At 49.3% G+C, this 25049-nt stretch overlaps 1 protein-coding gene across 6 annotated transcripts in view; it reads right to left on the reverse strand.

Annotated features, from left to right (window-relative positions):
• The window catches only part of ZNF496 (zinc finger protein 496), a 33288-nt gene extending 9356 nt beyond the window's left edge, over positions 1-23932 (reverse strand). Inside the window, exons 1-10 of one of the 6 annotated variants that reach the window (XM_030936550.1) lie at positions 23573-23931; positions 23215-23430; positions 22863-23005; positions 22465-22634; positions 21737-21852; positions 20961-21387; positions 20457-20640; positions 14773-14849; positions 1859-1991; positions 1238-1345 (exon numbers count right to left, since the gene is read on the reverse strand). In XM_030936550.1, the coding sequence (XP_030792410.1) occupies positions 1238-1345; positions 1859-1991; positions 14773-14849; positions 20457-20640; positions 20961-21350 (892 nt within the window). In that variant the 5' untranslated portion in view covers positions 21351-21387; positions 21737-21852; positions 22465-22634; ... (1 more) ...; positions 23215-23430; positions 23573-23931. The other 5 variants (XM_030936549.1, XM_030936553.1, XM_030936548.1 and 2 more) reach the window with 5 other exon arrangements.
• Between the last annotated feature and the right edge of the window lie 1117 nt (positions 23933-25049).

Raw genomic sequence — 25049 nt, forward strand, 5'->3', positions numbered from 1 at the left:
TAGTTTTTTTTTTTTTTTGTAGTTTTTAGTAGAGACGGGGTTTCACCATGTTAGCCAGGATGGTCTCGATCTCCTGACCTCATGATCCGCCCGTCTCGGCCTCCCAAAGTGCTGGGATTACAGGCTTGAGCCACCGTGCCCGGCCTGGAAACGGAAAAATTGATTTGTCTTGCACCTACAGCACTACCTGGGAAGGTGCTACCTGAACAGATGCCAGGCTATGATCTGGGGGCGGCCCTGGGCTCCCTCCTGGGGACTGGCAGGGGGTGGCCACTCAGGAAGTGTCTGCTGAGTGAATGAACTTGAAGGCAGAATGGGCCAACTCCACAAACATGAGCTGTGAAGCTAGACAGAGTCTACGCAGATCCGGGTTCTACTCCACTTACTCTATGGCAGAGACAAGTACCTCCCCCAGCCCCGCATTTATTCCCACTTTCTGTGGTGGGTTTTCTATAGTCATCACCACAGGCTCCTGCACACTCCGCACATCCTGCACAAACAGCTTGTGCAGAGCCTACGGGGTAGAGATGGGACAGGAGCTACTGTGCCACGCCGTCTCTGAATGCTTGTTCCAGGTGGGGATGGTGTGTCAAAACCTTGTCTGCTTCACGCTGTAGGTCTCAAAGGGGAAGGAGGTGTGAAGTTGCTGATGATTCTGTCAAAGCTATTTCCTCCTGAAGGAGCAGGTGCCTCGAAGCACCATGGCATGGAGATCATGGGTGCAAGCGCTGGCGACACAGCCTGAAGGAGGGCTGGAAACTGCTGCTGCTGAGCCCCAGCACCTCCCCACACCCCAGTGTCCTCACAGCACCCCTGCACCAGGCAGATGGAAGACTAGACAGGTGAGGCACCTCAAAGGGCTGTGCTCGGTGCCCAGTAAGGAGGAGACACTCCCTCCGCAACGAGGCTTGTCGTGAGTATCTGACCTCACTCCTGGAGGGGCCGCTGTATGGTCAGCACAAACCCGATGTAACTTACAGGCAGAGGAGAAAGACATTCCTATTATCTCCCAGTCCTTGGCCGAGGGAGTACAATCCCAATGCCTGGCAAAAGTAGGTCCCCCATTCTTTCTATGAAAAGTCAGGGACAGGGCAAGACATGTAAGACCCACATAGAGTCTGGGGAAATGAAGAAGGCAATTAGGGGCTGCAGAGAGAAGTCAGCAAGTGGGCTCATCTCTGGCTGCCAGCAGCCCTTCACCCTACTCTGTCCACTCAGTTCTGGAATCATTACTTACCCAAGTAGGAGACCTGGGGCACTTCTTTCCCCTGGAGATCCTGCAGCTCTGGAACGCGTGGCTCATTCTCCTCTCTCTGGGAGAGATCCGGCTGGGCAGCTAGCTCGTCTGTTCAAAGAAAAAGGCAGGATACATGTTTATTAGTAATCTGATCCTACAGCAACCAGGGCATGGTCCAGAAGAGAAAAGGTGGAGGGATGCCCAGCGGGCGTGGCACCATCAGGGGTGAGAAGTGAAAAGGCCAGAGCCGGCAGCGCAGGGGCAGTGGGGGCAGCACATGCAGGGAGAGCTATGGGCTTGGGGGTCTCTCTGAGGCTTCTGGGTGTAAAGCAGACGTAAAAGGACGAAAGGGTAAGAGTGATGGAAGAGAAATGGACATACAGCACATGTTCTATTTGGTTCTGATAAGCCTGATGAGGTGAGACGGCAGGTGATCAGTCGGATACACTGCCTATAGGGCCGCTGTGTGCAAATGACCTCCCATCCAGGTTGGGGGTGAACAGAGAAATATGATGCAGGCCCCGCTTCCCTGATCTTATGGGACGAAGCTGACTCAATCCAAGTGAGAACTCCCCTGCCCAGTTCCCTGGTCTTGAGGTATAGGGGGAAGTTAAGTCTTACTTGGAGGAATTGAGACCCCGCAATCCTCCCCAATGATGAACTCTCCATAGAAGCCAGTCTGGGCAGGATCTAGAAGGGACCAATCCTCTTCAGAGAAGCATAAAATCATGTCCTTGAATGGAGAAACCCGATTCTGAAAGCACAGCAGAACAGGGACGCCTCAGTCCGGGACGAGCTAGCTGTCTCAGTCTTAGTCCACTGAGGCTGTGAGAACTCAATGCTGTAGGACGGGCAGCTTCTACACAACAGAAATCTGTTGCTCACAGTTCTGGAGGCTGGACGTCCAAGATCAAGGCACCAGCGTGCTGGGTGCCTGGTGAGGCCCCACTTCTTGGTTCAAAGACAGGCAACTTCTGTGTTGGAGAGGGCAAGGGAGTTCTCCGGGGCCTCTTTTAGGAGGGACTAATCCCACTCATGAGGACTTTGCCCTTGTTACCTGATCATCTCCCCAAAAGGCTCCACTTCCTAATCCCATCATCTTGGGGATTACAATTTCAACACAAATTTTGGGGAGATACAAACACTGAAACCATTGCATTCTGCCCCTGGTTCCCCCCAAATTCATATCCTTTTCACATGCCAAACAAATTCATTCCATCCCAATAACCCCCAAAGTCTTAATTCATTCCAGCATCAACTCAAAAGTCCAAAGTCCAACATCTCATTTAAATATTATCTAAATCAGTTACGTTTCAGACTCAAGGCACAATTCTACCTGAGACAAAATTTCCTCCAGCTGTGAACCTGCGAAATGAAACAAGTTATGTGCCTTCAAAATATAGTGGTGAGGCCAGCGTGGTGGCTCACACCTGTCATCCCAGCACCTTGGGAGGCCGAGGCGGGCAGATCACCTGAGGTCAGGAGTTTGAGACCAGCCTGGCCAACATGGTGAAACCTCATCCCTACCAAAAATACAAAAAGTAGCCGGGCGTGGTGGTGGGTGCCTGTAATCCCAGCTACTTGGGAGGCTGAGGCAGGAGAATCATTTGAACCTGGCAGGTGGAGTTTGCAGCGAGCTGAGATCATGCCACTGCACTCCACCCTGGGCAACATGGTGAGACTCCATCTCAAAAAAAAAAAAAAAAAACCACACACACACACACACACACACACAGAGGTGGGACGGGCACAAGATAAACATTCCAATTCCAAAAAAGGGAAACAGAAAAAAAGAAAAGGAGTAACAGGTCCCAAGCAAGTCCTAAACCTACAGGTCCCAGCACATTATGGTTTACAGCTTGAGATTCATCTCGAGAATAATCCTTTTTGTCTTGATACTGTGCTCCCCAGGCCCACTGTGTTGGGAGGTGGCCCCACCCTCCAACCCCACAGGTGGCACCTTCACTGGGCAGGAGTTGAGCCCCCAAGGCCCTGGGTGGCCCTGCCCCACGGCAGCCCCTAGGGAGGGCCTGCCCTCAAGGGGGTTCTCTGTGGTGGCTCCACCTCCGTGGCGGCTCCACCTTCGTGGCAGCTCTGTGTCTCTTTCACAGGCCCAAGGCTCTCCTGGGCTGGAACTTGGCTGATGGCCCCACCATCTAGGGCTTCAGGGTGACTGAAGCGGGGCTCTCTGCTATGGCCCCTGCTTGCTGCGGGTCTTGCGCTCTGGGCCTGTGATGGGCAGAACAGCTCTGATGATTTCTGAATTGCCTTTGGGGTCATTTTTCCATTTTCTTGGACTAGCTCCCAGCCTCAGTTTCAATGGCAAAACCTTTATCTTCTCTCCTAAACAGGCTGGCTCACTCTTATCAACATAGGCTGACAAATATTCCTGATCTTTAAGTTCTGCTTCCCTTTTAAGTAACAGTCCCATCTTTAAATCACTTCTCTCTTTTCACATTTCACAAGCTGCACCTTCAAAACTTTGCTTAGATACTTCTGCAGCCAAATATCCAATTGCAGTGGCCTGTAAGTTCTACCTTCCACAAAACACTAATACATAAGCACAGTTCAGCCAAGTGATTTGCCACTAGAAGAAGGATGGCCTTTCCTCCATTGCCAGTCACACATTTCTCACTTCCATCTGGGATCTCATCAGAATAGCTTTACTGTTCACATTTTCACCAACGTTCTGGTTGAGAATAGCAAATCTCTTCTTTTCTTTTGGAGCCTCACCAGAATCACCTTTAATAGTCTGTTCATGGGCCGGGCACAGTGACTCACACCTGTAACCCCAGCGCTCTGGGAGGCTAAGGCTGGCAGATCACCTGAGGTCAGGAATTCCAGACCAGCCTAGCTAGCCAAAATGGCAAAACCCTGTCTCTACTAAAAATACAAAAATTAGCCAGGTGTGGTGGTGCACGTCTGTAATCTCCGCTACTCAGGAGGCTGAGGTTACAGTGAGCAGAGATCGCGCCACTGCACTCCTGCCTGGGTGACAGAGCAGGACTTCATCTCAAAAAAAAAATTGTCTGTTCAGGGCAACACAGGCTTTTTCCAGCCTGCACTTCAAAACCCTTTCAGCCTCTACCCATTACCCAGTTCCCAAGCTTCTTCCATGTTGTATTTGTTAGAGTAGCACCCCAAATTTTCTGTCTTAATCCATTTGGGCTGCTCTAACAAAATACCGCAGACTGGGGACTCTTAAACAACATAAATGTATGTCTTACAGTTCTGGAGGCTGGGAAGTCCCCCGCTGATACCAGCATAGTTGGGTTCTGGTGAGGGCCCAGTTCCTTGCTCCACAGAAGGCCATCATTTCATTGTGTTCTCACATGGTGGAAGGGGCAAGGCTGCTCTCTGAGGCCTCTTTTATAAGGGCACTAATCCATTTACGAGAGATTTGCCCTTATAACCTGATCATCTCCCCAGTGCCCCACCTCTTGATGCCAGCAGCTTGGGGGCTAGCATTTCAACATGTCAAAGTTGTGGGGAGGGGACACAAAAACATTCAGACCATAGCACTAGGGGAGCAGGGGGTGGAAGCTGGGGCTGAGGGAAGAGCCCAAAGCAACATGTGCAGATAGAAGGGAGAGAAAGGAGACTGACTACCCCAGGTCCAGGCTCCAGGGGACACACTGCTTTGTAATTTCTGCTCTTGGATCCACCTCATCCTTATCTTGTTTGGCAAAATCCAAATGGCAGCTACCTCGCTGGGTGGCCAAGGATGGGGAGAAACAGGTCTTCCTACTCTGCTGGGGAGGCTGTACATCCACCGCTCCTATGGTGGGCTGCTGGACAATGTCCAGAAGTTACCAGCGTGCTCACCCCACAATGCAGAGATTTCTTAAGTTTATGTCGCACATGTGCAATGTGAAGTCTATAAAAGCTGCTTCACTGCAGCATTGATCTAATAAATACTGAAAACCTTGACACACATCAACAAGACAGCGGATTAAGTAAGCTACAGAAATCTCCCAAGGGATGATCCTACACGCACAGAAAGAAGGCCTCTCTGCACCGAGAAGGAATTCTCTTCAAAGTGTGTTGTTGCAGGAAAACACCTGTGCATGATGGAATCCGGATGGCCACCAAGTGCAGGGCGTGGGAGTGCCGAAGCTTAGCTGCCTCTGAAGAGGGACCCAGGACTCTGGGGTTAGGTGTAGCAGGGAGATTTTTTTCATAAACTTTGAATCATGGACCATGGGAATGTGTCAAAAAACTGATTTTAATTTCTATTTTTATCTTTATATTGTTTTAGACAGTCTGTCACCCAGGCTGGGGTGCAGTTGCACAATCACAGCTCACTGCAGCCTCAACCTCCAGGGCTCAAGCAATCCTCCTGCTCAGCCTCCCAAGTAGCTGGGACTATAGGCGTGAGCCACCATGTCTGGCTAATTTTTTACTTTTGTAGACATGAGGTCTTGCTGTGTTACCCAAGCTGGTCTCAAAGTCTTGGGCTCAAGCAGTTCTCCCACCTCAGCCTCCCACAGTGCTGGGATTACCAGTATAAGCCATGGTGGCTGGCCTAATTTTCATTTTTAAAATGATGGTATATCCATACAATACTAGGAAACCAGGAAAATAAAGCAGTCCTTTCTATAATTGGAAAGGACCACAAAATAAAATTATTGTGGAAAAAATAAAATTAACTCATAGGACTTTCATATTACTAGTATCTATGTGACAAGCAAAAAAGGAACAGAATAATTTTTAAAACATGCCTTGTATCTGCCTACCTCTCTGGAAAACTATCAGTTACTGTCAGATGGTTTCCCCAGGTGTTGGGGCCAGGCATCCAGGACAAGGCTGGGAAGGAGTGATTTTCTTTCTCTTTTTTTTGAGGAAAAATAGAATGAGGGGGTGGGGGTAGGTAAAGAAGAGAAAGAGATAATGGGGAAAGTGAAGGGAAGGGTATTTGGAAGTCTCTGTACTGTTCTTGCAATCTTCCCTAACTTTAAAATTAATTCCAAAGAAAAAATTTAAAATAAAAATAAAGAGAATACCTCAAAAATTCTAAAATTGCATCAGGGTTTTGGAACAAGGACTCTTGCCTGTACATATGAAACACAGGCATCTTGGTAAAAATTCTGACTCAGTAGGTCGGGGTGGAGCCTCAGAGGCTGCATCTGAATGAGCCCCAAGTGGACGTGCTGCTAGGAAGAGGTCAGTGCGGAAAAGCCCATGTCTTCCCCGGCTGTTGAGAATCCAAAACAGGCCTCGGGAAGCCACTGGATTTCCTTACAAGGACTTGTGGGAAACAACCTGATGCTGGTTTCTTAAACCATGGTTGACAAAAAATACAAAAGAATCCAGCACTCTGACAAGACTTCCTGGAAGGGTGTGTGTGTGTGTGTGTGTGTGTGTGTGTGTGTGTGTGTGTGTACGCGGGCAGAGTATATATTAACAACAGATCGGCTGCTTTTTCCTTTCAGCCTTGGTTAGGTGTTTGAGAATCTACTTGCTATAGTGTGAATGTGTCCCTGAAATGTCTTGTGTTGGAAACTTGATCCCCCATGTGGCAGAATTGAAAGGTGTGGCTTTTAAGAGGTGATGAATGGGTTGTCATGGGAGCGGAACTGGTGGCTTTGTAAGCGGAGGAAGAGAGACCTGAGCAAGCATGTCAGGACACTCAGCCCCTCGCCATGTGATGCCCTGCACCCACCTCGGAACACCACAGAGCCCCCACCAGCACGAAGGCTCTCACCAGATGGAGCCCCTCGACCTGAATCTTCTCAGCCTCCGTAACTATGAGAAGTCAATCTATTTTCTTTATAAATTACAGTTTCAGGTATTCTGTTATAAGCGACTGAACACTGACTAGACAGTCATGGCATCACAGGAGCAAACCCAGGTCCAAGGGCCAGGTGGGTGGACAGACAGTACTCCAGTCACCTACAGAATCCGACACGGCCACTTGACAGGATACCCAGGGAGCTTTTAGAACCATGAGGACCAATGCTTAGCTGTTGGGGAGGAGCATAAAAACAGGACAGTGATCTACAGCAGAATCCTTTTATTTGTGACAGATTTATTTGTGAGGCGCACAAATAAATTGGCAGAGAAAAGTCCAGAAGGGAGTTCACTAGACCATGCAGAAGCTTCTCACGTGACTGGGAATGAGTGGTATCTTTTCACTTCCTACATTTTGTTAATTTTTCACATGAGAAGGGATGGGGAAAATAGATAAACATGTATATTTACGACTAAACCTTCAGAGGAGATTTTTCTAATGCCTCCCACTAAGCACAGTGAAAACCCTGGCCACTGCGCATAAACCAGCACAGGAGACTCTGAAAGGTGGAGAGAGGGTGGCAGAATGGTCAGGGACCTTGGAAGAACATGTGCTAAGTTCAGTGGTTTTTCTTTCCACCACGTATTTCCCTGACTTGAAGCCAAAGAAGCCAGCCACCAATAAATACCCATGGGCACAGACCAAACACAAGCTCCAACAAAAGCCTGCTCTCTCAGCCACAGGACCCGGAAAGGGGCAGCCCAGCCACACAGATCATAACTGCTCTACTCCACTTAATCCCACGTAAGAAAACCGTGGCCCCTTCTTACCAACACCAGCAGAGAATGAGTGGGGAGCCTAGACTTCCACCCTCACCAGATGCAATGAGGTACCCTCACACCCCTGCTGGGGTGGTCTCACAGAAGGCCAAACAGGGAGCTGGGACCTCCTCCCACGCTAGCTAAGAACAAGCCCCTGCCCGCCCGTGGAGACCATGTAGAGAGCTGGAACTCCACTCCCACTCAGCTTATGAGGAGCGTCCCCACTTTGGTGCCCGTGAAGACCCAGGAGGAAACCTGACATTCTCTCACCAGGTAATAAGAAGTGGTGGCCCACCTGCCCTTCTCTTGCTGGAGCAATGTCAAAAACAACACAGCACAACCAAACAAAACCAGCTACACCGAAGTTAAGGTCCAGAGTCTCATCAAACAAAAATATGCAGGCAGAAAATCACTCACTATACCAAGAACTGGAAAGATCTGAAACAGAATGAACAAAGATAACCACCAATAGATGCCAACCCTCAGGCGACAGATATGTTAGAACTATCTGACAAAGAAGCTGTCATAAAATGCTTCAGCGAACAATTATAAGCACACTCCAAACAAACGAAAAAATAGACACAAAATGTCTCAGCAAAGAAACAGAAGATACAGAAAATAATTAACTAGAAATGTGAACAGTACACACCACAATATGAGACAAGAAGCTCAGTGAATAGGCTCAGCTGAGGAGGAGACAGAAGAAAGACTCAGTCAACTTGAAGACGGAAAAATAAAGTTATTCAATCTGAACAACAGAGAGAATACAGGCTGAAAATAAATGAATAGAGTCTCAGGTACCTTTATAAATCACACAGTTTCTAACAAGAGATCTAAAACCCATCTCCTTAGCACTCTGGAGAGGAGAAAGAGAGGGAATAAAAAAGTACTAGAAAAATCTAGCTCAAGACTTCCCAAACTTGGAAAGAGACATAAACCTAGAAATTTAAGAAGCTGGGCAAACTCGCTGGGGCGCGGTGGCTCACGCCTGTGATCCCAGCACGTTGGGAGGTCGAGGCAGGCGGATCACCTGAGGTCAGAAGTTCGAGACCATCCTGGCTAACACGGTGAAACCCTGTCTCTACTAAAAATACAAAAAATTAGAGCCAGGCGTGGTGGCGCACGCCTGTAGTCCCAGCTACTCGGGAGGCTGCGGCAGGAGAATCACTTGAACCAGGGAGGCAGAAGTTGCAGTGAGCCGAGATCGTACTACTGCACTCTAGCCTGGGCGACAGCGCAAGACTCTGTCTCAAAAAAAAAAAAAAAAAAAAAAAAATTATTAAAACAAAAAAAAAAAAGCTGAGCAAACTCTAAACAAGTTAATCTAAAGAAATCCATAACAAGACACAGCATAATTTAACTTCTGAAAACTGAAGGCAAAAAAAGAAAAATCTTAGTCAGTCAGAGTAAAATAATACCTTCCTTATAGGGAAAAAATTTTGAATGACAGCAGATTTCTCATCAAAAGCCATGGAGGCCAGAAGGAAGTAACACAGTATTTTTCAAGTACTAAAAGAAAACTGTCAACTGTGAATCTTTCATCTGGTGAAAACATCCTTCAGGAATGACGGGGAAATGAAGACCTACTAAGATGAGGAAAAAATAAGTAAGTCCATCACCAGCAGATCTATCTTAAGAGAATGGCTAAAGAAATACTCTAAACAAAAAGAAGGAACCTTGAAACATAAGAAGAAATAAAACAGTAAGCCAAAATATGGGTAACAAATAGGTTTTCTTTTTCCTTTTGAGTTTTCTGAATAATGGTTGACAGTTGAAGCACAAATTACAACACTCTATGATGTGGTTCTAAATGTACGTAGAGGAAATATTTAACACAACTGCATTATAATAGGGGAAGAAGGGTGAGGGTATGAAAAGGAGGCATATTATATTTCTTTCTTTTTTTTTTTCTGATGGGGTCTCACTCTGTCACCCGGGTTGGAGTGCAGTGATACAATCACAGCTCACTGTGCAGCCTCAACCTCCTGGGCTCGAGCAATCCTTCTGCCTCAGCTTCCCAAGAAGCTGGCACTATAGGAGCACACCACCATTCCCAGCTAATTTTTTAAAAATTATTATTTGTAGAGACAAGGTCTCGCTATGTTGCCCAGGCTGGTCTCAAAATCCTGGGCTCAAGCAATCCTCCCACCTTGGCCTCTCAAAGTGCTGGGATTATAGGCATGAGCCATGGCACCCGAACAAAGGAAGTAAGTTTCTACACTTCACTCAAACTGATAAAACGACACTCAGTAGATAAGTTATGTATATATAATGTAATACTTAGAATAATCACCAAAAAGGCTATACAAAAATATACATACACTCAACACCACACTAGGTAAATCGAAATGGAATTCTGCATGTTCAAGTAACCCACAGAAAAACAGGAAAAAGGAAACAGAGAAACAAAAACAGCCAGAAAAACAGAAAGTCTTAAGCCCTAACATGTCAGTGATGACATTAAATACAAATGGTCTACACACACCAATTAAAACACAGTAATGGTAGAGCAGATTAGAAAACATTATCCCAATATACACTGTCTAGGCCGGGTGCAGTGGCTCACACCCGTAATACCAACACTTTGGGAGGAAGAAGCAGGTGGATCACCTGAGGTCAGAAGTACAAGACCAGCCTGGCCAACATGGTGAAACCCCGTCTCTATTAAAAATACAAAAATTAGCCGGGCCTGGTGGTAGTAGTCTCAGTTACTTGGGAGGCTGAGGCAAGAGAATTGCTTGAACCCAGGAGGTGGGGGTTGCAGTGAGCTGAGATTGCGCCGCTGCACTCCAGTCTGGATGACAGAGTGAGACTCCACCTCAAACAAAATAAAACAAAACAATAAACATATACTATTTAAAAGTAACTCACTTCAAATATAATAATGTAAGCAGGTTGACTGTAAAAGGACGGAATAAATATATTATGCAATTAGTAATCAAAAGAAAGAAGCTATATTAGTATCAGATAAGAGTAGTTTCTTACAAAACTAAACACATACTTACCAACGATTGCATACCCAGGCATTTATCCCAGAGAAATGAAGACTGATGTGCACATAAAAACCTGCACACAAATATTTATAGCAGCTTTATACAATAATGACCCCAAAACAACCTGGATGTTCCTCAACCAGTGAATGGTTAAACGAACTGCTGGCCCTCCATGCCATGGAATACTACTCAGCAATGAAAAGCAATGGATAGTAGTAACACACGCAACAACCTGAATAAAGCGCCACAGAATTGTGTTGAATGAAAACAGCCAATTCCCAAAGGTTACATACTATACTAATCCATTTATGTAACATTCTTGAAATGAAATGACATTACAGAGCTGAACAACAGATCAGTGGTTGCCAGAGGTTGAAGAGAGGGCGAGGGTAGGAAAGAAATGAGTGTGGACATTAGGTAACAGGAGATATGGTGAAGCACCTGTTCTGTATCTTGAACGTATCCATGTTAATACCTTGGCTGTGAATTGTACTATATATATAGAATATAGATTTTTACTCTATATTTTACCATTGAGCGTTTAAAAAGTTCACAGGATGTCTCTGTGTTATTTCTTACAATGGCATGTGAATCTATAATTATGTTAAAATAAGAAGGTTAATTTAAAAAGAAAAACAAAACTTCATGTGTACCATGTTCGAGGCAGCATTATTCACAACAGCCAAAATGTGGAAGCAATGCAAATGTCCATCGACAGATGAATGGATCAACAATGTGATATATACACACATGGGAGGATTATTCAACCTTAAAAAGGAAGTGGATTCATGGTCGGGCGCAGTGGCTCACACCTGTAATCCCAGCACTTTGGAAGGCCAAGGTGGGTGGATCACGAGGTCAAGAGTTCGAGACCAGCCTGACTAACATGGTGAAACCCTGTCTCTACTAAGAATACAAAAACTAGCCAAGCGTGGTGGTGGGTACCTGTAATCCCAGCTACTCAGGAAGCTGAGGAAGGAGAATTGCTTGAACCCGGGATGCAGAAATTGCAGTGAGCCGAGATCGAGCCACTTGCACTCCAGCCTGGGTGACAGAGCAAGACTCTGTCTCAGGAAAAAAAAAAAAAAAACGGAAGGGAATTCCGACACATACTAAGACATACATGAACCTTGAGGACAGTATGCTGAGTGAAATAAACCAGTCACGAAAAGGCAAATAGTGCATAATTCCACTTATATCAGGTATTTATAGTCAAATTAGTAGGGACTGAAAGTAGAATGGAGGTTGCCAGGGGCTAAGGGAAAGGGTAAATGGGGAGTTACTATTTAACATACAGGGAATTTCGGTTTGGGAAGATGAAAAAGTTCTACAGATTGGGTGTACAACAATGTAAATGTACTTAACACCACTGAAATGCATACTTAAAAACAGTTAAGATGGAAAATTTTAGGCCGGGCGCGGTGGCTCAAGCCTGTAATCCCAGCACTTTGGGAGGCCGCGACGGGCGGATCACGAGGTCAGGAGATCGAGACCATCCTGGCTAACACGGTGAAACCCCGTCTCTACTAAAAAATACAAAAAACTAGCCGGGTGAGGTGGCGGGCGCCTGCAGTCCCAGCTACTCGGGAGGCTGAGGCAGGAGAATGGCTAAACCCGGGAGGCGGAGCTTGCAGCGAGCTGAGATCCGGCCACTGCACTCCAGCCTGGGCGACAGAGCAAGACTCCGTCTCAAAAAGATGGAAAATGTTATGCTATGTGTATATTACAATTAAAAATAGAAATTAAAAAACACTTATAAACAAGAGCTTCATGATGGCGACTTTTAGTGCACTGGGAACAAACTGTCAGAGTAACAAAACAACACTGACTTATCGAAATCTCTGTACTGTGCTCGCTATGGCATTTACCAGGGACTGCAGGAATGGAAAGATGAAGACCAAACCTCAATAGGTACCAAATGAACAGCATCCCCTTGTGCGTTATACTGTTAAAGATGCAACTTTTAATAAGAAGTACTGGTTTTACCTCCTTCATGTTTGGGAATAGTCACAGTACACAGCAAACGTTGACATGTATGTGTTGAGCATCAGGGTAAACGGGCGTGTGTCACAGCTTTGGTGGGGCAAAAGCAAGTTATGGAGATGCCCCCTAACTGGGTAACCTGGCTAACTCCTTTCCATCCCTAGCCCTCCCTTCTCCAAGTTTAAAGTCGTGTCGGCTGCGCACAGTGGCTCATGCCGGTAATCCCAACACTTTGGGAGGCTGAGGCAGGAGGATCACTTGAGGTCAGGAGTTCGAGACCAGCCTGGGCAACATAGTGAGACCCTGTCTCTACAAGCAAATACACAACTTAGCTGGGTGTAGTGGCATGCACCTGTAGTCCCAGCTGCTCAGGAGACCAAGGTGGGAGGATGGCTTGAGCTCAGGAGTTTGAGGCTGAGGTGAGCTGCAACTGTGCCACAGCATTGAAGCCTGAGTGACAAGGCAAGACCCTGTCTCTAAAAATAAAAATAAATAAAGTCATGGCAAATGAACTGTGCAGAAAGCAAACTGCTCAGTTTCTGACATTGTGCTGAAATATGATAATAGTGTGTCTGCTGTTTTTCAGTTTTCTGTTTGTTAAGGAGCAACTAAACAAAAACAGGAGCCACACCTCCTGTTCCCATGGGAGGGGATGATGCTGTCATAACTAAATCTCATGCCAGCCAGTGGAAAGCATTAGGAGGGAAAGTGAAGGAGATATGGCCAGAAAACATGGCCAAAGGCAGCAACTGGGCTAGAGAGGTGAGTAAGATCACCTGCTGAACCAGCCCCCAGCCCTGACTCTGACTCCTCAGAGCGCCCGAGTAAGCAAGTCTTTTTTTTTTTTTTTTTTTTTTTTTTTTTGAGACGGAGTCTCGGTCTGTCGCCCAGGCTGGAGTGCAGTGGCCGGATCTCAGCTCACTGCAAGCTCCGTCTCCCGGGTTCACGCCATTCTCCTGCCTCAGCCTCCCGAGTAGCTGGGACTACAGGCACCCGCCACCTCACCCGGCTAGTTTTTTGTATTTTTTAGTAGAGACGGGGTTTCACCGTGTTAGCCGGGATGGTCTCGATCTCCTGACCTCGTGATCCGCTCATCTCGGCCTCCCAAAGTGCTGGGATTACAGGCTGGAGCCACCGCGCCTGGCCTCGAGTAAGCAAGTCTTATACAAAAACACGAACGAGTACATTCGAGGAAATTCTGGAATGACTCACCATGTAGATCTGTGACAGGACTGAAATTATCTGTGCTTTCGGCCGGGCGCGGTGGCTCAAGCCTGTAATCCCAGCACTTTGGGAGGCCGAGACGGGCGGATCACGAGGTCAGGAGATCGAGACCATCCTGGCTAACACGGTGAAACCCCGTCTCTACTAAAAATACAAAAACTAGCCGGGCGAGGTGGCGGGCGCCTGTAGTCCCAGCTACTCGGGAGGCTGAGGCAGGAGAATGGCGTAAACCCGGGAGGCGGAGCTTGCAGTGAGCTGAGATCTGGCCACTGCACTCCAGTCCGGGCGACAGAGCGAGACTCCGCCTCAAAAAAAAAAAAAAAAAAAAAAAAAAAAAAAAAAAAAAAAAGAAATTATCTGTGCTTTCTTCCCTCCACTTCCTAACATTTCTAAAATATAACCATTGCTGCGATGATTATTAAATTGAAAAATTCTCTGTAAAATAAAAGAGCAGAGAGATCTCCTTTTTCACAAGAGGGGAACTTAGACACACTGAGAGGCCCATCAATGGGGACTTATGGGCCTTTGTTTCCTGCTATCATCTGCACAGAGCTTCCTGAAGGTGGCCTGATGACAGTCAACCCAGTGAGCGGCTGGGACCACAGGGCAGGAGGAGAAATGGGGCGTCTCTTAAGCTCACGCTCTGCCCATTTTAGCTTTTGTGGGCCTGGACTGAACATCCTGTGTGGCAGTTAGAAAGCTGGCTGGGGCCCTAGGAAAGCTGCCCTGTAGCCTACAGAGGCAAACACGGGATTTTCAAGGACTCCTGTAGAAACCACTCACCGGGGGTAGCTGGAGGGTGGTCACCTGCTGTGTGTCCCGCACATTCTCTTCCTGAAGAAGGAAAGCATCTTGCAGAACTGAAAGAGATCAGAAAATGGTGTCCCAAAGGGGACCAGGGCCAGGCCTGGTGCTGATACCTTCTGAGCTTCCCATAGCTCTTCACTGCCATTTTGGTAGCAAACAAAATCACAAGAGAGGCACCAACAGGGAGCTGTTTCACGGTGCTTTTCATAAAACCCCAGTCTCTGTTCTTACCTGTAAAATGAGGATTACAAAATGCTGCACATGAAAAGCACTCTGTAAACCACAAAGATTGCTGTGACTTTGTTTCCAGATATAACAAGGGGGGCTGTAACAGAGAGTGCCTGGGTTCATGATGGCACAGTCAATTAAATGAACTCTTTCACCTCGGGTAGGTCCCCGGACCTCAGCATTGTTATCCAAACTATGGGAAAATAAAGGTTAAAACTCCATGGAGTTCAGCCGTGTGTGGTGGTACAAGCCTGTAATCTCAGCTATTCCTATTTTGGGGACTAAGGTGAGAGAATCACTTGAGCCCAGGAGTTCCACACCAGTATGGACAACACAGACAGTATTTGTCTCTTAAAAAGAAAAAGAGAAAGAAAAAAAAAGAAGAAGAAAAAGAAAAAGCCGTAGAGTTGAGGAATCTATAAGAACTATTAGGGTCTGGATGTGGTGACTCATGCCTCTAATCCTAGCTCTTTGGGAAGCCAAAGTGGGAGGACTGCTTAAGCTCAGGAGTTCAAGACCAATCTGGGCAACACAGTAAGACCTCATCTCTACTAAAAATAAAAAAATTGGAAAGCTGAAACAGAAGGATTGCTTGAGCCTGAGAGATCGAGGCTGCAGTGGGCCACAGCTACACCACTGCATTCCAGCCTGGGCGACAGAACATGGCTCTGTCTCAAATGAAAAAAAAAAGTAAGGGCTGTTGGCAATCAGAATTACTGTGGAACTCCATAAAAAGAAGGAAAATCCTGTCATTTGTGATGACATGGATGAACTTGAAAGACATGCTATGAGCAATAAGCCAGACACAAAAAGAGAAATACTCCATGCTCTCACTTAAATGTGGACTCTAAAAAAGTTGAACTCATAGAAGCAGAGAGTAGAATGCTGGTTACCAGAGGCTAGGGAATGGGGGGACTGGGGAGACACTGGTCAAAGGGTACAAAATTTCAGTGACACGAGAGGAGTAAGCTCAGGAGTCCTATTGCATAACATGGTGACTATAGGCAGTAACAACGTACTGGGTACTTACAAATTGCAAAGAGGGTAGATCTGAAGTATTTTCACCACACACAGAAAAAGGAGAGGGGTATGAGGTAATGCATTATATTAATTAGCTTGACTTTTTTTTAAGAGACCGGTCTCACTATGTTGCCCAGGCTGGAACAGAACTCCTGAGCTCAAGGGATCCTCCCACTTCAGCCTCCTGAGTAGCTGGGACTACAGGTATGCCACCATGCCCAGCTAATTCGCTTGATTTAATCATTTCACAGTGTGTATAGATATCAAAACCTCACACTGTTCACCGTAAATACATACAATTTTTTGTCAATTTGAAAACAGAAATTAAACAAAGAAGAAAAACTGTTACCACTGTAGGTACTCCTGAAAGAGCATTTGACACAGTGCCCTAAAGACCCTCATACAAAATGTAAAGTGTGGCTTTAGGACCATCTCACCAGCCTTATTTTGGGCTACCAGGGACTCTGCCACTCTTGTCTCCTGAAATTGGAAACTACCCCCTGTTCAGGCTTCTGCCATGAGCTACATTCCCTGCCAACAAGGCAGCCATGTAAAAACGAGCTCTGTGTTTCAAAAGGTACTCCTTTCTCAGATGAAGACTTGGAGAGCTGTGCTATAGTCTATTGGTTAACCCTAGGTCATATGTTAAGTCATTATCACAGCAAACCCCAGAGGTCAGTGTCCCTGGCCTTTCAGACTTGGGACACAAAGCCTGCAGGAAACAGCAGCTGCAGGAGTGGCTATGTGGAACTAAGGATGGAGTCAGGAGCCCATACAGATGGCAGTGCCATTCTAGGGGTCTCAGTGGAAGGCAGCCTCTTCACTGTGTCTGAAGGGAAGCTCAGGCTGGATGGGTGTAGATTTGAGGAGGTGGTATTTTTGTGTGTGTACGTTCTAGTTCAAGTTTCTATCTTCATCTTTATTTAACTAAACCTCCCAGTTTTATTAAGGTATAATTGACAAAAACTGTATGTATTTTGTGTATGAAAACTGTACAATGTGATAACTATACATTGTGAAATGATTAAATTAAGCTAATTAACAAATCTATACCTCATATTTTTGTGATGAGAACATTTCTTATTTACTTTCTTAGCAATTTTCAAGTATAAGATGCATTATTTTTAATCAACATCACCATGCTGTACCACAGATCTCCAGAATTTATTCATCTTATCTAATGGAAACTTTGTACTCTTTGATCAACATCTCCTGGAGGGGGTGTTTTATTTTTTAGAGGTGGGTTCTCACTATGTTGTCCAGGCTGGTCTCAAACTCCTGGCCTCAAGCGATCCTTCTGCTTCAGCACCCTTAGTAGCTGGAACTATAGGCGTGAGCCACTGTGCCTGGCTAGCAGGTGGTATTTTAGTTCTGCTTCCTCATACCTGCCACCTTCTGGGATATGTGGCTATCTCAGATACACATATGAATATGTAGCCCACCCTACCTTTGGCCCCGATAAATGAATACATGGACCCTTTCGAGAATCACTTTGGAGAGCTGCAGACCCTACACAGAACCTGGGTTGTGGGGAAGATCTTCAAGATGAGGAACTATACAGCTCTGACGGGTAGTGCATTCCAATGATAAATTGTCCTAATAGTTAAGGTTTTCCTGATTGCTAACTCTTGTCACACCTACTTTGCCTATTGATTATTGCTCATGGAAATGGGAGAGCTGGCCCTGTTTTCCTAAACCCCATCTGTGGTTGCTGGCTTATCTCAGAACTTTATCAAGAAGCAACTACACAGGCTGCTGTAGTTCCTGAAACTCTTCCCCTCCTCCTGTGTGCCTTCCCAGACCCCACTACAAGGCCTCTCACAGGCCCCCACTTCCTGAATAACCCAAGCTACTTGCACGTGCATTATGTGGGTGACTGGCTGCTTCCCTTATGCCTGTTGTTATGGGCTAAGTTATGCCCCTCTCAAATTCCTATGTTGAAGTCCTAACCCTTAGGTACACCAAAAGGCGACTGTATTTGGAGACAGGGTCTTTAAAGAGGTCATTAAGATAAAATCAGGTCATCCAGGTGGGCCCTAATCCAATAGGACTGGTGTACTTACAAGAAGAGGAGATAAAGACACAGACACACACAAAGGAAAGACCATGTAAGAGACCCAGAGAGAGGTGTCTGTTACACTCGCTCTGCAAACTTCTCTTAGTGTAAACATCTTCCTCTTCCTCTCCCTGGAAGAAAACTGCCTGTCATCAAGAGTCCTGGCACAAAGCTTGTCAGCTTTCAGGGCCAGATATTCATAGGTTTTTACGGGTCCCAAGGAGAGCCAGTGGCATAAGAGACTTCCCCTCCCAACTCCTTCTTTTTTGTTTTGTTTTGTTTTTGTTTTGAGACGGAGTTTCACTGTTTTTACCCAGGATGGAATGCAATGGCGTGATCTCAGCTCACTGCAATCTCTGCCTCCTAGGTACAAGCGATTCTCCTGCCTCAGCCTCCCGAAAAGCTGGAATTACAGGCACCCACCACCACACACAGCTTATTTTGTATTTTTAGTAGAGATGGGGTTTCACCATCTTGGCCAGGCTGGTCTCAAACTCCTGACCTCAGGTGATCCGCCCACCTCAGCCTCCCAAAGTGTTGGGATTACAGGTGTGAGCCACTGTGCTCAGCCCCTAGCTCCTTCTAAATCCCTATCTGCAAACTTCTCCTAGTGTTAACATTACGCACGTCTAAAGCCAAGGAGAGAGGCTTCAGAAGAACCCAAGGCTGCTGATACTTTGACTTCAGACTTCCAGCCTCCTGAACTGTGAAAGAATACATTTCTGTTACATAAGCCACCCACTCTGGTACTTTGTTATGGCAGCAAACAACACACCAGCCTCCTGAACTGTGAGAGAATACACTTCTGTTACATAAGCCACCCACTCTGGTACTTTGTTATGGCAGCAAACAACACACCAATCTTGACTTACAAGCAAGAGAAGGCGGAAGAGTTTGTACGATTTGTACAGAAGTCACTATAGTTTTTCCACACAGAGAAATTCAATAGGCATTTTGGTTTTATTACTGAAACGCTTATCGTAAGGGCAACACAACTTCTGCAAACAATAAGAAAGCCCCCCCGGCCCCCCAGACACTTTCTTTCCATTGTACTTATACAGCACTGTGGCAAGTCCATGCAGAGTCATAAGAAAGCCCCCCGGCCCCCCAGACACTTTCTTTCCATTGTACTTATACAGCACTGTGGCAAGTCCATGCAGAGTCATAAGAAAGCCCCCCTGGCCCCCTAGACCCTCTCTTTCCACTGTACCTACAGAGCACTGTGGAAAGTCCACCCAGAGGAACCCATGTGCCAGACTTCCTTCAACCCAAGAGTACTGGTTTCCCATGATATGTACTTAAAAGTTTTGGGCGGCCGGGCGCGGTGGCTCATGCCTGTAATCCCAGCACTTTGGGAGGCCGAGGCAGGCAGATCACCTGAGGTCAGGAGTTCAAGACCAGCCTGGCCAACATGGTAAAACCCCGTCTCTACTAAAAATACAAAAATTAGCCAGGCGTGGTAGCAAGTGCCTATAACCCAGCTAATTGGGAGGCTAAGGCGAGAGAATTGCTTGAACCTGGAAGGTGGTGGTTGCAGTGAGCCGAGATCACGCCACTGCACTCCAGCCTAGGTGACAGAGTGAGACTCCATCTCAAAAAAAAAAAAAAAAAAAAAAGTTTTGGGCATCTCAGGCCTTGTGCTCAGCCTTTTATAGCTTGTATCTCATTTAATTGTCCAAAAACCCCAAAAAAGGTAATTACTATCTCTGTTGGACAGAGGAAGAAACTGAGGCTTTCGGAGTTTAGAAGCATGCCTCATATCATACCCAGAAGATTCAAATCTAAGTTTATAATCTGACGACAAAACTACTTTTCTGTAGCAACCATGTACTTCATACACATACTCAAACCATGTCTAGCTGATGTTCTGGTCCCACACACTAGATACCATCCTGTGTTCTCCAAAATATTTTTATATCTCTTTGCAGCATTACAATGCTCCTGTAAATAGGAATTGTTTAGCCAAGGAAACAGAGGTTCCAAGAGACAAGAGATGGTCATGCTCCATGCATGCAGCAGGCCCTAGTTGTACACTAGCGGTCCCTAGCTGTCATCAAACTGACAAATCCTGCAAAGATGCACCCTCAAAGAGATGAGAGGGCACCACCTCAATGACACCCACTTACAGAAGAGTTAGCTCCAAGAGGATCTAGAACCATGAAGAGAACAAACATCCTGATGAGATTCTCATTTAACTGCTCTAGGAAGGGACTCACACCCTGATAACAGCTCATAGCCCCTCAGGGGACAGGAGAAAACTGCTGATGTAAAAGCCATCAGCTTAAAAACCACCCCAGTGTACAGTGTGCGGTGTGTGCTCCCCCAGATCACCCCTGCTACTCCCTGGGCTGCATACCTGGATCCCCGCTGAGCTGGCTTGGTGCTCTGCTTGGGAGCCCCAGGCACTGTGCCAGGGCTATGGGCTGGGCATCTTGGCTCTTTGCAAGGTCGCCGTGGGGCTCTACTGGCAGCTGCTCCTGCTCCTGGTCCAGAGGGCTGTCCCCATCCTCAATCACCACAGGGTCTTCACAGTGCTTGAGCTGCAATCCCAGAGAGAGCTTTTCAGGGCTAGGTGAAGAGGTCTCATCTCTCCCTGGGCCTGGTGACCATCCACTCCACAGCTGCCCACCAAAGGCTCCACTTAGGCCCTGGACTGGGCCGTAAAGGGGCACGACACCATCATGCCCAAATTAGAGCCTTCAGGGAGTAAAACTGGCCTTCCTAGGAAACTCTAGTCTGGGCCTAACCAAAGTACATGGCTCTCAATGGAATTCCTCATTCCCCGGCCAGTGCATGCATGGCCCAGCCAGTGTCTAAGCACCAGATCTCTACCCGTCCCAGCCCCACCCCTTCTACTCACCCACTGCCAGGGTCTCCCGGGCTCCCGTTCCAGTGCCTCCACCGCGGCCACAGCCTGCTCTCCGCTCTCAGGCTCCTGCGCCCGCACCCAGCTCTGGATCTCCCGGGGCAGGATGGCCAGGAACTGCTCCAGCACCAGCAGCTCCAGAATCTGCTCCTTGGTGTGCCTCTCAGGCCGCAGCCAGCCCCGGCACAGGTCCCAGAGGCGTTGCAGGGCCTCCCGGGGGCCTGCCGCCTCCTGGTAGCGGAAACGGCGGAAGAGGCGCCGAGAGGACTCGGGACTGGGAAGCTCCCCCTGGGGGCTAGGGTTCTCTCCAGGTGGACTCCTCATTTTCCTGGGCTCCTCACTCTCCTTCGGAGCCAAGACTCGGGGGCACAGGGCTGTGGGCATGATGGGATTTGATGGGGGTCAGCAGCAGAAGACGACCCTATTTCCAAACAGAAATCACTGGCTTCAGTGTTCTGGTCTCCTGCGGTCATTTCTGGGGGACAGTGACAAGGAAACTGTCAATGCCCTCAGAGACCAGCCCTTTGGAGAAGCCCTGGGAAAGGTAGGGAGTGTCGGTGTGGCTGGTCTTTACACACAGAATGAAACAGACAGAAAGATAACCTCCCCCCATCAGTACCATTACGTGTGGATTCCCGTAAGCGGGTGACTAGATGAACAAGGCAGGAAATCTGGGAGAAAGTGGTGGCATTTCAACGTGACACTGGTGTTTTGAGCATCCCAGGAAACCAACAGCGCCACATGCAGATGTAATCAAGACTCTCTGGTACCTTAAGTGGCTGGGTCCTCCTGGAGAGACCCGAGATGGGCAGGCCAAGCAGGCCACTATATTGAAGTTCTGGAGCCGAAGTCACTGTTGTTGTTCTTAAGACCTTTAAAAATAGAGCTGGAAAGACAAAGACAGACATGCATCGGATGAGCCTTCAAGCACATCCAGGAATGGAAAATCCATCCTGCTGGTGGCAGAGGGCTGATGGTGCTCAGTGCTGGATGGACAACCCAGCCAGAATCAGCTTTGCCCAACAGAGTCTGCAATGGGAGGCAGGGGAAAACACCCAGGGACAGGGAACATCACATGAGAGAGCCACATGCAGTCTACCTGGGACAAACAACACTGCACTTAGAAGTATCAGTGGTTTCCTATGAGTCTTCTGCCAACTCTTGCCTGACGTTCAACCTCGCCTCCACCCTCATGTCTATCCTTGACCTCTTCAAACCACATTCAAGGCAACGGCACACCCGCCAAAGCCGTTCCTCGGCCAGGACAGAAGAGTGGGTCCGTCACCGCACAGCTCAGCCCTCAAAGAACCCCTGGACACTGCAGCTGCCACACCCTCAAGGTGGGACTCAGGGGTCCCTACACCTCCCCGCTGGTGTGCAGACAACTAGCCGACACATACAGGGTGGCAAAAGACACCAGCAACCAGTATACCTGGCTGGTGTTCATGATTCCCACTCTAGAACACTGACCCGTGAAAGGGCACATGGGGACACTCACAGTGCCCTTCTCTGCCATCAGGCCTCTGTGATCCTTAGGACCGGCAGTGCCTGCCACTCCTCCATCTGCAGGAGGTTGTCCAGCGTGGCCGCGTCTTAACCTCCAACAGCTCACAAGGGGGACTCGGGCCTCACTCCCATTTCACAGGAAGACAAGTGATGCCAGAAAAGCTACGAAACAACTCAGTGGTTCCAGAAACACCCACTGCTCTGAATCTCTTTGCTTTCCAAAGTAACAACACATACAGAAACGCATATGGGGGCCGTGGAGGCGTCGGGCTGGACGCATTACAGGGCTCCCCACCACCGGATTCCCTTCCAGGGCGGCTCCGGCATCTGGAGCCCGGGGTGGGCCCCGCCCGCCCTGCTCGGCGGCCCCCTGCGGCGCCCATCACACACCTGCAGCGCCCAGGACTACTCAGGTCCGCCCCCCCGGAGCACCGGCGCCCACCCGGGCTGCCACTCGGATCGTCTCCAACCAGACGGCCGCGTCCGTCTTTGTCACGGCGGCACCTGGCGCGTCGGAGGCTCGGAGGAGATGCCTGATGAATGAACTAACGTGAGTGAGGCGGAGGAGGGCCCCGCAGGGGCGGAGCGAGCTCCCAGCCGTTCGCGGAGGAGGGACCGAGCTGGATCGGCAGAAAGGGAAGGAGAAGGTCGCTGTGGGCCAGGGAAGGGGCAGCCCGCCCTCCGCGCCCTCGCTCTCCCTCACACGCGCGTCCCCCGTCTCGCCGGCTCCGGGGCTCCTCACCTCACAGCCTGGAGCTCCCTCCCGGCGTCCGGCCGAAAGCCCTCCCGTGGCGGCGGAAGTCCAGGGCAGCAGTCCTCATCCTCCCAGCCCGCCCGGCCGGGCGTACTCGCTGAGGCGGCGTCTCCGCAGGCGCCCGGCTCCTTTCCCGGCCCGTCCACACCGCGTCTCCCGATCATCCGGAAAGCCACGGCTCGGCTCGGGGGCAAATGGAGGCGCCTGAAAAACAATGGTGTTGCTTTCTTCCCCGCCCGCACCTTCCTGAGCGCTGGGCTCTGGGCGGGGAGGCGGCGCCGCGGAGGCCGGGCGCGGGCCGAGGAGGGCGGGGCGGGGCCGGCCGCGGGAGCCGGGGTGCACTCACCGCCGCGGCTCGTCCCTGTTGGCGGGCGGCGCAGGCCTGGCCGCTGCCGGAGCCCGCCGGACGCCGAGGAAAGGAAAGGCCGGAGCCCTCCGGCTCCCTCCCCTGGGACACTTCCTGCTCCGCTCTAGGACCGGGGAGGTCTTCGCATCTCAGTGGTTCGCTCCCCCGCCCCCCGGCCGAGGTGTGCGCTGGGGGTGACATCCGACACCCCCGGCCCGCCCAGCTCCGCGCGCGCCTGGGCCTGGCCGCCGGGCCGGGGGCTTTGTAGGTCAGCCACGTCGCCGCGCCCGGTCCTTCCCGCGGGCCCGCCGGCCCGGAAGGTCGGCCCGGGGCTCTTTTCTCCGCTGTTCTCCTTCTCCGGCGCCCCCAGGACACGCCGGCCGGTGGACGCCCGGAACGGCAGACCGGGAGGCGCGGCTGGGATGGAAGCTGGAATTGGGGGTGCGGGATGGAGCGGAGGGAGGAGGCCCCGCGCGCCGTCTGCCGCCTCATTTCAGACTCCCCCTGCGAGCCCCCCGCCAGCCGAAGCCCGGGCCGCCCAGCCCCTCCTGTCGCTGCGGGACGCCAAAGGTAGCGCTCGCACCCGCGCCTTCCGGGCCTGGCGCCCACGTGCGGAGTCCCCGGGTTAGGAAAGGCCGCGCACCCGGAGGCCACTCCGAGCCTCGGGACGACCCTGGGGAATGCGCAGGGGGTCTGCCGTGAGTCCTGGCCCTGAGTGGGGGTCACGGGGCTCGCAGAAGTGAACACGGTTACCGCTGTGCGCAGTGGCGTTGGGAGAGGATGAGGGCCTCCGGACCCCACCCCGAGACAGGGCTGCTGGCCGCTACACTATGCTGAATATAGCCCAAATTCTGACATGGGTCGTCCCTGGGGAGTGGTCATTTTTCAGGCTCCAGAGCTGAGAGAAAGTTTGAACCCGGTCCCTGAGCAGGCCTGATTCCCAGGGCCCCTTCTCCATCTGCTCTGCACCAAAATTGGATTCTCCCACGCAGTGGAGAAGGCGGAGAAGGTTCTCCATCTTCCAGAGGGTAGCTGCTGCCCGTTGTTCCAATTTCCTTAGGATCTCCTTTCAAGGGCGAGCAGAAGGAAATCAGTTTCCCCAAAGAAAGTGGCCGGGTTGAGTAAGTGGGGACAAGGTGGTTGGACTGAGGCACAGGATCCTTTAGCTCTGTTACTCTTCTTATCCCGTGGCCCTGGGCACCACCACTTCCTCCTCTGAACTGCTGGAATAATCACTTCTGACTAGCAGAGTTACTGGGAGCCGCTGTTTGTCAATGTTCACATTCTGACTTTAGCAGGAGATGGACCAAGCGAAGGAGTGAAGCCCTTGTTTGTGAACAGTGATTGTTTCCCAGATGACAGACAGCCAGATGCCTGGCAGGGCCACACAGATCTTAGCTGGAGCCTACAGGTGCAAGGAGGAGCCACCCCCTTTGACTTAACTGGACTGACATTTACAGGACTCATGTACAGCCTG

Source organism: Rhinopithecus roxellana, chromosome 8, assembly GCF_007565055.1.
Source record: "Rhinopithecus roxellana isolate Shanxi Qingling chromosome 8, ASM756505v1, whole genome shotgun sequence".
NCBI classification, from domain to species: Eukaryota; Metazoa; Chordata; class Mammalia; order Primates; family Cercopithecidae; genus Rhinopithecus; species Rhinopithecus roxellana.